Raw genomic sequence first — 15,271 nt, forward strand, 5'->3', positions numbered from 1 at the left:
AGGCCCTTTAATGTGATCACTGGAATCTGATTTCCTAAGGCAATTAGCAGGCCACATGCTTAGAGCAATCAGGCCTTTGGCATCTCCCATATGCAATCATTCTTGAAAATCTTGCTACTCCACCTTCAAATACAAGGATTTAGAAACTTCAAAATAGCATTTACTTGAAACTCATATTATGGAATGAATAACTACTTTTAAAATAAGTAATAAAAAAAGGCAGCAACATATAACGCCACAGAGGAAAGCTAAGGCTGAAACAGTGCGTGCATTAAAATGGAAGAAGAACAGAACTCTGGCTCTGTTTCAATGGGTCTAAGTGTGCAACAAGAAAAGTTTAAGACCAAATATTAGTAACCCAATTTATTGATTAATTTTTGTCAAATTTTTGTCAAACCTATTTAGGGAGAAGACAACATACAAAAACCCATGATTTTTATAACCTGTATCTGCAATGAAGGTTGGTGTAGGAGGGCAACATTAGTAAAAAGAAGTCATAAGAATTACAAGTACATTAAAACAGTAAACTTACGATTCTACATTCTGAGTTTACCAATCAGGAACTGAAGCCCAGACTCACAAGGGATTCAGAGCAAGAAATACTTCCAAATACTTCCAGCTCTAGCTGTCACTATAGCATTCCTGAAGTAGGAACCATGGTTGCAGTGGAAAAAAGGCAAAAGATACCACCTCCGTAATGACTAATTGGATGCTAGTATTCAGAGATTTTTCACTCATTTGCACCAATGCTACAGAACAGTTCAGTAAAATGAAAGACAACAGTTCTTTGTGCAGGAAATTAACTTATGTATCAATGTTTTCTGGTATAACACAAAAAATCCACATGTATGAAGAAAGTCATCTTCATCACTTATATAGCACTGCTTATATTTCAGGAAACAAAAGGCATCTATGAACACTTCAAAAGTAGTTTCTATATAGGAGAATATTCAAGCTGCCCTTTTTTCTATTTGTTTTTGTTTAAAGGAAAGATGCTGATTTTGATTCCAGGTGCTGGAAGTCCTCGTAAAAACATCTGCAGTTTTAGCAATCTTCAGGTTTTGCACCTACTCCCGATAGTGGAAGGATGATATAGGAAGTATATCTAAGTGACAAGGACCACCAGTGGGGAATAATTCAATGAACTCAATAACTACTAACACAATAAGCTGAAGGTAGACAGAGACCCAGTTGGATATGAATTACCTATTTAAGAGAGCTACAAGCTGAATCTTTGAATATTTCATTTTTAGGAAATCTAAACTGATTACTGAAGGTAAGTTTTCAATATCTGGAAAGGCTAGAAGAAGCTGAAAATTTCATATATAGCATGTATATTAGAACATTTTTTAGATGATATTTATAGACAGCTTAGGCATACAGTTGGAAAAGTACAATTTAATAGGGGAAGTCAACACAGATTTGTGAAAGGTAAATCACGTCAGACAAATGATTACTTTTTAAAATGAAAAAGCTATTGATTTAGAGACAGGAAGCTAGAGGTTTAATATACAGTATCAGAATATTCAGATAGCTTCAGACATTTTCAAAAGTATGATTTTTTTTTTTAAATATGATTTAAGTAAGAACCATGAAAGAGAAACAAGAAAAGACTTAAAAATAAGTTTCACCATAACACCTATGGACTGAAGTATTTACAATTGGGTAACACAGCAAACGATGAGAAAGGATGAAGCAGTCATCCATACGCCAATTCATTTACTGATCTAATGGCTACCAGCTACCCTGGTAAGATATCTCTGTCTCCCTTTGCTATGTGTATTCCATCTGATATAAATAACTGATGAGCCACCAGAAAAAGATTCCACAAACTACCTGTTCCAGAATCATGCTGCTGTATACCAGGAATACTTCTGAAACTACACATTTTTACACTCTTACAGTTATGGAATTGATGTGACCATGTGGTACAAGCTATAACAACATCACCTACTGTAACATTTCTCTAGTGCTCTTTAAAGACCACTAAGATTACTAATATTACGACTGTAAACTCTAAGATGAAATAGAAAGCAATACCTTTATACAGAGCAATAGTGGCAAATAGACACTGCCTAGGAGTATAATGCAGGCAGATCTGAAGCATCTCTTACAGCAGACCAAGCATCAAAATACTCAGCCCTTTGTGAACAATGATACAGCAATAGTAATAGTTAAACAGTTGATTTAAAACAAGTGAAGGAGTTTGGAGCATGACTACTTTATATAAGCTTCATTTTCAAAAAGAACAACGGTTTTATTGGGCAACATGAAGAGTACATGACAAATGAAGAAATCTTGAGAAGAGATTATTAAAGTACACTTCAGTATAAGAATGTAAGACAGACTACTAGATTAGTTAAAACTACTTAAATGAAGGACAAAGTTGAACTTTTGAGCTTGAAGTCAGTAAGCAATTCTGGATGGTAGAATATGGCATTTTAAAGAGCAGAACAGAAGCATGAAAGATTTCTAGTGGAAGTATTTGACCAAGACACCACAAATCTAATTAAATAGAAAACAGGTGAATTTCAATAAAGTAGATCTGAAGTTTAGTAGACAAGTTTATTTGGAACCTAAAGTGTGAAGCAGATAATAATTTAAGAAAGACTGAAAATACCTGAAACTTGTTGGGTGAGAGGGAATACTGCATACATAGACCTCCTGCCCTACATGTGCCAATCTAAACAAAAGTAGCCAGAATCCTCTTTCATTTTGGCAGATAAAACACTTAAACAGTGAGTGAAAGAAAGTTGTTGCAGCTACTAGAATAGATGTGTACACTAAAACAATGAGGAGAATACTGGGACTATTGATGAAGACCAAATGAGCAGGAATCCTACAGGAGGTTAATGCATTAATGTTAGCATTCATTTTACAAACTCTTAACTGAGTTTAGATATAAAAAACTGTTATATAATTTGTGCAAGTTCAGGACAAAATTCTATAAAATATAAAACATTTATGACAAAGGCAAGCATGAATATAGACGTGATACAAATGAGATTAAATACCATGAGTATCTTCTATTTAGTATTAGTACAGTTCCTTGGATTAAGCTACCCCACTTAAAGGAAGTTCTGTACAGTTTTGTTTCATCAGCTGTACTGCGGAGGCAGTATGTGGGCAGATACTATTTTACAAGAAAAGTAATGCCCACATGCTGACACACACAGGGGAACAAGGAGAACAAGAATTCTCTACATTACTAATTACAATTATTAGGTAATTACAAAATACATAAATTAGAGCTCTCATGCATACCAAGCAATCTTTGGCTTTGAACCTACAAAGTGATTCAAAGTTTAAAAACTGACTTTGTGGCCCTACACTAAAAGCATATAACTGTACATGTGCTTGTCATAGTATATGAAGAAGCTAGGATTACAAGCTGTTTATTGTCACTGCTAGTGCTTTAAAGCAACCATCAGGTCATTTCCTGGTTTTCATGTGCAAAGACAAAAAACACTGCCAGAATAATTACATACAAGGCCAAAAATGCCTCAACGTTATAGTATATTGTTGTGTCCTATTGGTACAGCTTGGGCAACAATATTTTGTACACTGGAAATCTAATGTGATATTCACAGAGGAGGGCAACGATCACATGGAAGGCATCATTTTAAGTGCACTGTATCAACATAACCGGTGCAAGTCTCTAAGTGTAAGTTTCCAATAGGATACTAATGACTTCAGGAACCAAAGGTATTATTTGAGCTCCACCTGAAAAGGCTTGTGTGGCACTGAGTGCCACAGGAACCTCTTCTGTAACAGTGTCAGTGGAGGAATACAGGTCTTTTTCACCAAAACAACCGTGGGAGGGCAGGCACCCATGTACAGTTTAATGTTACTTTGTACTGCACACTATACTGCATACGTGCTGCATTCTTATTTACTATGAGTGGAGTCGATATAGACTAATACCAGTGGCAGAGTGTAACAGCAGAGGTACTGTTTACAGATTACATTGCCTAGAGAGCCTGATAATAAATAGGAAAGAAAATTTTGCAAGAAGGTGGCAACCTCTCTGGAAGGCTTTATACACCTTCTGTTTTCTGAGGGGGGTGGTAAACGAGCAGTCAGTACGCTCAACTCACCCATTATTAGAAAAGCCTCCTTTCACGAGTCTGTGGCATATACTCTGCCCAAATGTCCTTCTGCTTCAGCAGCAGGTCTGCCATAGTAAGCTTCAGCTACAAACTGTAAGACTTCAGTCTTTTTTGACTAGATAAAACTGGTATTTTAATAGGCATAGTACCAGAATCTTCTCTTAAAGAAAAAAAGAAAGGAGAAAAAAAAGCATTCCAGTCTACCATAAAAACCACAACTGTGTCTCCACAAGCTTGTTTATTACAGACACCAGCAGAGATTGTTACAAATGGGTTAGGTTTTGAATATCGTTACCTGTAATAACCAGGCATCACAATATGCACGCCTGCACTTGGCTGACAGATGTTTGGTACTTCTTGATCATCCATTTTGCGCACAGAGTCTGTGAAAGGTCCTGTAGCATTGATAACACATTTGGCTTTGACATCAAATTCCTGCCCTGTGAAAGAAAACAGCATCAATCATGTGCACCATTTGTTTTCGTGCCCACTGACACTCTGTATTATTAATCTGCCTATGAACCTAACCTACTGTAAAGTATATTGTCTGTCTGAACAGCTGGAATTGTTTTTTAGAAAATTAAAAGTTTTTATTTAATACCAGATTTGAAAGAAAACCTTTTGCAGTAAAATTCTGTTTTATCTGCAAAGGCAGGGTAGGAGATAGGGTAGAAGTTGAGCTGAAATCTGCCTCCCAGACGAGAGATTTCAGTCTCAACCCATAGACTCAGTAAATGGTATTATTACTGTACAACACAGCATTTTACAATATCATCTTTGCTTGACAGAAGGGTTTGGATGTAAAGCTCAGTCTACCCTGCCAAAACACTAGGATTTGAGTGAAAAATCTGACAGAAGTTCAAGATGATTGACACTAATGCTATGCCACTGCACTCTGGGAAGATGGCTCCTTTGTCAGTTCATTGATATTTACCAACAGCGTTTCCCATTCCTCTTTGGTTTATTACTTCTGTTTCTTTAACGAGAAGCACGCTCCCTTAAGAGCGCACTTTCCTATTCAGCTAAAGCACAATGAAGTCTGCTGGAGAGCGCCGTCGTGTTCACCAGCTGCGCAGCACCAAGGGTGCGCAGCGCCCGCCGAGCCACGCGACACCCCGCCGGGCACCGCGCCGCCTTTGGTCCCACGCCTCCGCCAGCAGCGTGCAAGACACACACCTGTGAGGACGTCCCTGCAGCGTGCCCCGCACACGCGCTCCTTCCCGCTGCCCGGGTCCGTCGTCTTGAGCAAGCGCAGCACTTCAGCGTAATTGGCGGTGGCAGCGCCGTACCTGGCAGCAGTGAGGGCGATGGCGAGGTTCATCCGCGCGTCGTTGTGCTGTCCTGCAGCGGGGACGGGACCGGGGGAAGGACACGAGTCACCTCCAGCCACGGACTGGTGGCGTGGAAGTGTGTCAGAACCGATCTGTCACATCTGTCCCTGTCACATCGAATAGACGTGATGGCTGCTCGCGCCTAACGAGAATTATTTACAGATACATCCTCTGTGCTGAGCTGGAGCATCCGACTGCGGCACAGGCAGCACAGCCCTCGCCTTTCTCCCCCACAGGCACTGCCAGCAGCGGGGACCATTTAACATCCTGCCCCCCCGCATGTTTTCAGACTGAGAATTAGTACTTTCACCCCCAATTTAGGAGCAGACGAATCCCTTTTTACCCTTTTGTGTGTGATCATGCTGTAATTCTGGTGCCGTACCGAAGTATTTGTTTGACAGCCCCACTACTATTAATCAACAATTCCCGTTGGAAGTTGTACCAGACTACATGCAAAACCCAAGAAACAGTCTTTCAGATTGCGCTAAGTTAGTTTTCTATAACTTAGAGTTTCATATGCATTTTAACTTCCCAACATACAACATAGAATCAAAAAGAAATAAGCAGACAAGAACTAATGAACGATTCTTAACATATATCATTAAAGATTTATTACTGAAATTTCCTCGTTAAAGAAAACCAAGAGTGAGGCGGAGGGACCGTGAGGGGAAGATGATTAATTACTTTAAAATACTGGCTTCACCTGAGACTTTTCCTATTTATTATTGCCACTGAAGTTAAAGTCCAGGATGCTGGCTAGAAAGAATTACTATACATTAAAGGGGCCAGGTTCTGTGTGTCCTGAATAATTAATTTACAGAAGGGCTAAGCTTCCTGAGATACGGTTCACTTACCCACATGTTTGGACCAGTTCTATCAAAGATAATACTGGTAAAGTGATGAATTTGTAATAGATATTGTTGTTGATTTATGTTGCCAGCATTCCAAATGTTTAGTACAAATGGTTTATGCAAAGTTTGGTCCTTCTGATTCTGCCTGTGCATCTTGAACCACCGTGCAAATAATCTGTTTGTAACTAAAAGGGCAAAGTTATAAAGATGGGATCAATGGCCTCGAAGGTGCCACCTCCCCTCTCCAAAGTTCTCATTCTAACCCAGCTCAGACAGTACAGCACCACCAGTCTTCAATCACAAGAAAAGTTACGCGAAGTGAACAGAAACAGTAATATGATAAAGCACCGATGAAGAAACAAACAGTAACTCCAATTCAGCGCCGCAAACAATGCCCAGAATAAACTGCAGAAAAGAACAGCAAAACAGCTTAGCGAGATGTCAAGAAAAGTTGCAGATGCTCCATCACAGCAGATGTATAAGACTAAACAACCATCTGTCAGAAGTGGCAGGCAAATCATTAAACAAATGCATCAACATTTATGCTGCAGCAGTGTCAGGGAAAGAATGAAGTGACCTTACGAGGTCTCTCAAAACTTTGCGTTTTAACGAAGGGTGGAGAATGTACACTCTCATACACAAAGGGAGCAGAGCACTAGATGGAAAGAAGACAAAGAACAGCAACAAGCTGCATTACAGTAGCTGCTTTTATAGTACAGCAGAACACAGCACACCCAGAAAACTCTTCTAGCCCAGGGTCAAAGGCTTTCAGAAGTGCAGTGATCTGGAAACATCCCCCTTCACTCTGGTGCTTGATTTGGGGGGCTGCCTGGCCTATGGGATGCTGCAGCTCTAGGCAGCGCAGAGCAAGAAATCCAGCTCAACAGAAACACTACCCTAGAAGAAGAGTGCCATCTATGTACGAATGAAACCCTGAAGGACCTGTTTCATGCAGCAGAATTTATTCTTTTATTTTAGAAGGGACTTAGGACCAAGAAGGCTTCCTCGGTTACTTTCTGAACCTTCATCGATTTGTTCTTGCCATCGGTACCTAACCTGGTAGCTGATACAAACAGGTTTTCCTCAGGGTGCTGCAGGGCGTAGATTGGCCCCACAGCAGCACAAGCTACAGCAACAGCTCGTAGTAGTTTTGTCCGTGGCAAGTCTTACTGTTCAAGTTCTGCAAGCTTGCCTCTTCACAGTTCCACGACTTGTTTGTCCAGACCAAAAGCAATCTGGAGAAGCCAGTCAGCAGAATAAGTAATGTGAAAACACGTGAAATTTCAAAAAAAAGAACAAGCAATTAATAATTCATAATTGCTTGTTAAGCCTAAAATCTAGGAGTTATGCAGCTTTTTGCCCAACTCCTTATTCTCAGCGTCAGAGCGACCTAAGGAGATTATGCTCAGTGCATTGCACAATTTGGACCACTCTTCAAGGCAGCATTTGCATGCTCCTCATCCATTTTCCCCTCATCATTATTCTGATGCAAGAACCCCCTTGCTATTATTCAATTCTCAGCTGTCTAAAAGGAACTCTGAGTGCCAATGTAATGTATTTGCAGGAAGAGGACTGAGAAATAACCAGTTCCTGATTAACTATGCATCTAGAAAAACCAGCTGGCTTCAGACCGAGGTAACCTATGGTGCAGAGTCCTGGAGTATTTCAGGGTACAAGCAGAGATCTATGGGGGTCTAGATTTGAAAGGAATGAGGAGTGACTTAACCAGCTCAAAAATATATCATCTGTGGAGAACAATACCTCAGTTTGGTAAGATGGGGTCACAGTACAATAGCTTTTCTACTCAGCAAGATTTTCTTTTGTTGTTTTGAAGGGTTTTTGGTCTTTTTTTTTTTTTAAGGGCCCTTCAACTCACATGCACACATTTTCCCCCCAAGCAATGACATTAAAACCTTGTACTTCCTATACAGTTATCTTTTTCTTGAAATCTGAAGTGGTAGCTGTTCCTCCATGCAAAGCAGCTATCATAAAATCGTAAAGGTATTGTAGCCAGATTAGTTCTCACTATAGTACCAGTCATTGTTGACAAAAAATTTTTCACTGATTAAAGTAAACTAGCATGACTGAAAATAGCTAGGTTTGAAATAGTAAGCATTCCCAATTCCAAACGGGCTGAAATGTGTTCTGGTACTTCAACGATCCTTATCACTCTAGAGAGAAAGAGCTAGAGAGAGGACAAAAAGAAAAGCAAAAATTCTGCATCCCAATCTTTTTTTTTTTTAACTTTATTTTATTTTTATTTTTTAGTTAAATGCCAAAGATTCAGGTCCTCCAGAACTAAGATAAAAGCCTCTAAGCTTAGCTTTACATGCCTGTTCTGGAGAAAGTTTTCTTGACACTAGAGCTTCTACCATGTTCAGAAAGTGACCAGGAAACTCAAGGTGTAGTTGTATGATAAACGGCAAGGTAACCAAAGGCTCCTGTGCAAGGTTCTGTATTATCTACTTAAGATGGCTTTGCATCCGTTGTCCTTCACATCAGTCACTGGTGCTCCAAAGCAAAACGGAAAACAAATAATTCCCCTTGCTCACCCTTCTGTTAAACCATGGGTTTCTTCTAAACGTTGCGATAAAACAAGAAATTGCTTTACAATAACAGAACAGCTACAGCCAATTAATTTGGGATTCTTTCCCACAGTAAGTTAGCTGCTGAAGACCTCATAACTAACCTAAGGGCGATACAGTCAATTTATAATTACAAGATGCACCACCAACAGATGTTTGCAAACACCCTGTCCCGGACAGGTAAGCGCTGTCTCAGTGCTGCTGCTCGAGGGCTCATTTTATAGGTACTTTGTTGTATTCCTGCCAGTTGTGGTCAGCTGGATGCATCTCAAGGTGATGCAAATGGCAGCCATACCTCAGCAGCTTTGGAACAAACGTCTAAGAGCCAACTGCTGGAACATGCCGAGTTTTCTTCGTAACTCCTCCCGAGGTATCGCTCAAAAATAAGAGCGTGCTTAAATCCACTGAATTACTTCTACTAGGAAAAACTGAAAGAACCACCTCTCATTATTTACTGTTGTCATCTGCTCATTGTATAACAAAACTGAACTTATCACAATTTTTGCTAAGGGTAGCCAACGTTGCTGTTACCAATACTCTGGCCTAACTGCTTTCATTAAAGTGACACCAAATCCTCTTAAAAAGGAAAACACCTTATTCTTAGAAGGCATGCTATTGAAGACATTTAGTGCCTGAAGACATTTTGTCAGTGTTCCACATAATTTTAAGATCAGTGATGCCATTTGGTTTATAATTTTTCAGTAATTTAGGAAATTTCTATTTTCATTCCTTCGTAGCAAACGCTGCATTTCTTCAAATAAGAACAGACAATGCTTCCGTTGGCACTGAAAGAATCCTCCTACAGAGTGCACATAGTGTACATTCAATTTTATTTTTATCAATGCTGAACCACAGCCAGTAGTGGTAACAAAGCCCACAGACTGTAGAAATTTGTCTATGACTGATTCAGTCGTATTGTGTGAAAACCACCATATTAATAAGGCATTCCGGTAGTTCTGGTATATTCTGTACTGTGTCACTCTGACACCTATTACTTTTATATCAGCTCCTGCTCTCTCCTCTGCAACTCTATTCAGTTGAAAATAAACACTCAGTAGCCAGTGACTGAGAGGCTGGAACCTCTGTTAATCCTACCAGTAACATTATATTCATACTAACTTTAAGCTAAGAACCAACACTTTGTTATTGAATACAGCTGCTGCATGACAATTACTGATGTAACAACACACACAGACACTGCAACAACTGCCCCAAACACGTTTTGCGAAAAGACATACTGCAACTATGCTGTTGCAGTAGAAACCAAACTTCTTGGTTTAAGGAACAGGCTAGTCCCTGCAAGGGACATGAAAGCCTTCTCACCTTTTCTCAATTTAGTCTTTTCTATTTAGGCATATCTAGTTATTGCTGTGGACATCGAGCTTAATGTAGAGTTGGAAATTAGCCATGCAAGAAGTTACATGACAATCTTGATGAACTTTCTCAAGAGGACACATCTTCCCATAGAAGCACCTACCAGGCTTCTTTAGAAAGGAAAAAGGCATTAAAAGAAGTATTTGCATGAGAGAACTAAGACCACAGTATAGCCACAACTTTGTATCTCCACATAAAGATATCATTTGTTTTCTGTTCTTTTAAAAACCTTCTGGGATAATAGCAAGCTAAATGCTTGCATGTTACTCCCCTACTGTTATCACTGAGCTCTACTTACTTGAACAAAATACTTAGCCTGCAACTCACAAGGTAGCCCCCTGGATTTAGAACATACCCAAAAAACCATCATCTATATCAAGATGGGATATTGCTGGATCATCAAAACATTAATGTCCATTGTCCCTCAAAGCACTGATGTTCTAAAAGCCATTTGAAAAGTATACTTGTGTTCCTATACATTATACTCCTACATCAACATTGCATGAGATAACTGCATTCATATAGGAAAGAAAAACAGTGCATGAAATCAAATAACATGTTTTATGTGCATAAAAGTGTTCTTTCTTTTTTTATATATACAAACCTTCCCAAAACCTTACTAAACGTAAGGGGACAAAACCTTACTAAACGTAAGGCTGATTTATAGTTATAGATCAATGTACATAACTAAGATATCAGGGCTGCTTGCATCCACCAATTTTTAAATAGAAAGTGCTTAATTACATGAACAGTTTTATTACAAGCATTAAAACAGGAACTCAACATCTGTTGTAGATACTGAAACCAGTTATTTCCAAGTTTAGGTATTGTGAATCAGCTGGAATGACTCAAAGATTGTTCCAGACTTCTTTCAGAAAGAACACAGTAAGTTCTTTTCACCAAAACTACGTAGAATAAGCTGATATGTTAACATCAAATTTGACTCATGAGTCAAGTAATTAAAGATGCCCTCAGATCCAAACTATTTCTCAACTCTGAATCACATGAAACTTAAGCCAGGTCAAACATTTATCAGAAACTAACAGACTTTCTAGGATACATAGCATACATGCATTTGTTCTTGGACTGCTTTAGAGGGAAGAGCATTCTGACTCAGTTAAATCAGTTCCATCAACACCCACATCTAACACAGCAATATCATGCCAGACTGCTAATACTTCTTACACAAATCATGTATAATTTGTATTCTGCTTTCCACTTAGTTATCCATGCTGCTGAAATATGTCCTAACCAAGTAGGAAAGATGATACACATTTAGCTATGTATTTTGCACTGGAGGAAAAAAAGATATATGACATTATTTTAATTATTGAAGATCTAACCAAAGATGCATACATTTGTCGGCTCTAACTCCACAGCAGCATTAATAGAAAGGAAAGCCTTGAGTTTGGCATTTGCACAGGTAAATTTATTCAAATAGATTCAAATTCAGATTTGTATCAAGTTTTTAAATACTACACTAACAGTCATTTAAGTAAGTTCTTGCTTCCTCCATTTAGCACCAACTTAAACCACAAAAAAATAGAATTCCCCAATCCTATTAGTGATGGAGGAATAGAAGGAACTATTAGCATCCAACTTCTGGGTTCCACTCCTCAGAGGCATGGAGACAGAATGCCCATTCATTAATGAAGGCTACCTTTACTAAACCTTAACACACCGCCTGAGAGCACACAGCAAAGACCGCCTAAGGTGGGCTATAAGCATTATTTTACAAGACAAGCTTAGAGAAATAAAATTCACAATTTTCATAAGGCAAAATTAAAGGAACAAAGAAAGCTGTAACCAAGAAAATTGTATATATGGATAAAAACAAAACAGGATCACAGTGAAGGTTAGGAAATTGAAGTACATGACATTCCAACTTATGTACAGATATAAACAATGGAATACATAAAAACAGAAGGCCCAAAAAAGCTTTAAAAATAAAAATCACACAACACCACCCTGAGAACATTCATCTATTCAACTGTACTATCATGGTATGGTACAGAAGCTAAAACTTGAATTGAAACTAAGGTATCAGCACACAAAAACAAGGCACAGTATCTAGGCGTACTAGGCAAGAGAAAATTTGAAATTGTTGTGCTACTGCTTTATGACTATGTTCTTTCCCACTTCTTTTGTATCAGCCTTCAACTTGTCACTGCAATCATATTGCGGTGTCAGTGTAAGTAAAAGCACAGTGTTAAAATGAAACTAAACATTGTCACTGTCAGTTTGTGGAAACCGTGCTGAAGTGTCACAGTGAACAACCGTCAGGGCAGGTCTTCTGCCTGGCATGGTGGTGTGGCCGCAGCAACGCCAAGATGCCAGCACAGCGTGTTGCCTGTCGACACAGTGCGAGACCCAGCTAAGGCTTGCACTGCACGAGGTAACAGCTTAGGTTGGAGGCAAGCTTAAATTAGAGGCAACTTCTACTTTGCTCACCACAGCTGCTATTTTTTAGGCATGAACCAACTCCGGACTAATTAGCTAGTTATGCACATGCTGTTTTCATAGGACAGACAGCCACCACTGCTGCATGACCCAAGAGAAACCTTCCAAGGGAACGGGAAGTTGAGAAGACCCCCAAACTGTGGGGACAGGGCCTGCAGTGCGCCATGGGGCTGGGCCGACATACGCAGGGTGGCCGTGAGGCGTGGGGCACCTATGGCCGCCCCACCGCCTCCACAGGCTCCGGTGCCTTTGGCCTACACAAGCTGCCACCAGCACGAGGATGAGGAGCGCTGAACGGCACGCTGTCCCACGTGCGGACAGCTCGCTCGCAGCCTCATGGCCCTCCAAGCCAGGGCAAGAGCAGACCCCGTGCCCCCCACGAGCCTGGGCTGGCTCCTTCTCCTCAGCGGGACGGAAACACATCCGCACATGGAGCGTCTCACACGAGGTGCAGCATCACGGGAACCACACCATCGATTTTCCCTCAACATACATATAATCCTGGCTACAATATGGAACAGAGTACATATTAACTAACGACCTACTATTAAGTTCACATAAAACGCACACATAAATTACAGCAGAGTTACATGCTTCGACGGAGTCTTCCCTCTAAAAGCCACAGCACACTGGGGAATACTAAGGTGTTTGTGGCACAATGTGCAAATAATGTCATTTTGCTCAGGAATAATCTTAAATCTTTTAGGTAAGATGATCTGAAGAATTATTCCCCGTTCACTTCTTAAGGGACACAAAAATCATCCTTTGCTTATACGAGTATTAAAAAAAAGAAAGAGGCATAGAATTCACTAGAATATTCATCACTTCCACCCTTAAACCCACAGCGTACAAACAGATGAATCCAGCAAGTCAGAGAGCAAAGCCAATTTAATCTGTGGCTCCCCTGAGGTAAATGTAGTTCACAGTCCTGCCCCCACCCCAACCTCAGCCATAATCCCTGGTTCCTGGAGGTAAGAAAGCACTGGAGTGAGGAAAATTCTGCAGCGGGATATAATGATCCAAAATGACAGGGACAATAATGACAATGAATTTCATGTCTCCCAGTCATGAGCTGGGGATGCTTGACTGGGCTGACTTACACAATTAAATTGTTACAGGTACAGCAGGAGATGCAGTTATCATCTGCATGCTTTTGGGAACGACGCCTCCGGAAAAAAAAGTGCTCTGGAATGCTCAGCCTTTTGTTGTGAGCAAAATACCGCTCCCGTAGGTACAGCTGTACCTTTTGACAGAGGAAAACTGGGTTAAAGATGCGAGCCATTTTAAGCTATTGATTTTATTCCTTTTGAAAACGATAGAACAGGCTCTGATGGATAAAGCACTACATGATTCAAGTCACCTTGCATGGAGATGCAAGGCAAGTAAACAGAGACTCAGCTGATTTTATCAGAGAATTCAGAAGTACTGTTTATGACAGATTACCTTCCCCGCTAATATTTATACTAATGTCAGTAAAGAAAAATACCATTGCTTCTATAGGTTCAGCCAAAGACTTGCATTTCATTTTGCATGTATTCCACTAGAGGCAGCCAGTATTAGCTTTACAAGCTCTCTCATAGCAGGCTGCTGATTTTCTTCAGGATTTCACATACAACTCTATTATATATAACATGGGACAAAATCTATTTGAAAATAACTGGATACGGAGAATACAGAGTCTTTTCCAGGTTGTACCTACAGTTAGTGTGCCTGCAAGGCTTCTCTCATTCATCTAGTTTCAATTTTGAAATACCAAGAAATATGGTTAGTGGTGTATTTCACCTATAGAAAAATCTTTTTAGTGACAAACTGTCAGAGAGTTTTTGTATCCAGGGAAGGAAAAAAAGTCACGCAGTTGTCTGCATCTATAATAGGGTAATACCCCTATTACAGCTCATAACATTCTCAAAATATTAATTTGTCAAATATGAATTATAAAGCTATAACATTTCATAATTCAGGACACACAAATACTAGGAAAATAGCTACAAGATCCTAAATAAAAAAAAGCATTTATTCCATTTTTGACAGTTTAATGAATGCTCTACTCTTTTGCATTGATTTTTGTGTCCATGTGTGTATGTGTGTGCGTGCACGGATGTGTGCCTGGGAAGGATTTCTCATGGGGTTTGCTGTAAACAAGGAAAGCTAAATCCTCTGCCAAAGCTTCTCTTTTCTATCTTTAAATAACCTTCATATTAAAATATTTCAGGAGAGAATAAGCACCGAGAATGCATGAATACAAAGAACAGCTACTTACATTCCAGTAAGTATACTGGAAATTTGTAAAACAAGACATTAAGCAATCAAATACCTTGATGTGGCCAAACAGTGACAGAAGTAGTATATGCTAATTCCTGTTTTCAGAAAGTAACAGCAAATTCAAAGAGCAGAGTCAACGAAACCCTGAAATCTTAAATTCATGACTGACTCAAGCACAAATTTTCTTTACATACCTAAAGGCTCATCTTGAAAGACAAATTATGTAAACAAAAAAGTCTGCAAGCACCTAAAGATAGAAGATGTGCCACTTAGAATATCTAAGCACTTTAAATATTCTG

The 15,271-nt window shown here is 39.6% G+C and overlaps 1 protein-coding gene across 3 annotated transcripts in view; it reads right to left on the reverse strand.

The window, feature by feature from the left end:
* GPD2 (glycerol-3-phosphate dehydrogenase 2) overlaps window positions 1-15,271 on the reverse strand; it is a 59,442-nt gene that overhangs the window by 12,644 nt on the left and 31,527 nt on the right. For all 3 annotated transcript variants that reach the window (XM_083841436.1, XM_083841435.1, XM_083841437.1), the window contains exons 7-8: window positions 5,286-5,450; window positions 4,405-4,549 (exon numbers count right to left, since the gene is read on the reverse strand). In XM_083841436.1, the coding sequence (XP_083697562.1) occupies window positions 4,405-4,549; window positions 5,286-5,450 (310 nt within the window). The remainder of the gene's footprint in view (window positions 1-4,404; window positions 4,550-5,285; window positions 5,451-15,271) is intronic.

Source organism: Anser anser (assembly GCF_964211835.1).
Source record: "Anser anser genome assembly, chromosome: 6".
NCBI lineage: Eukaryota > Metazoa > Chordata > Aves > Anseriformes > Anatidae > Anser > Anser anser.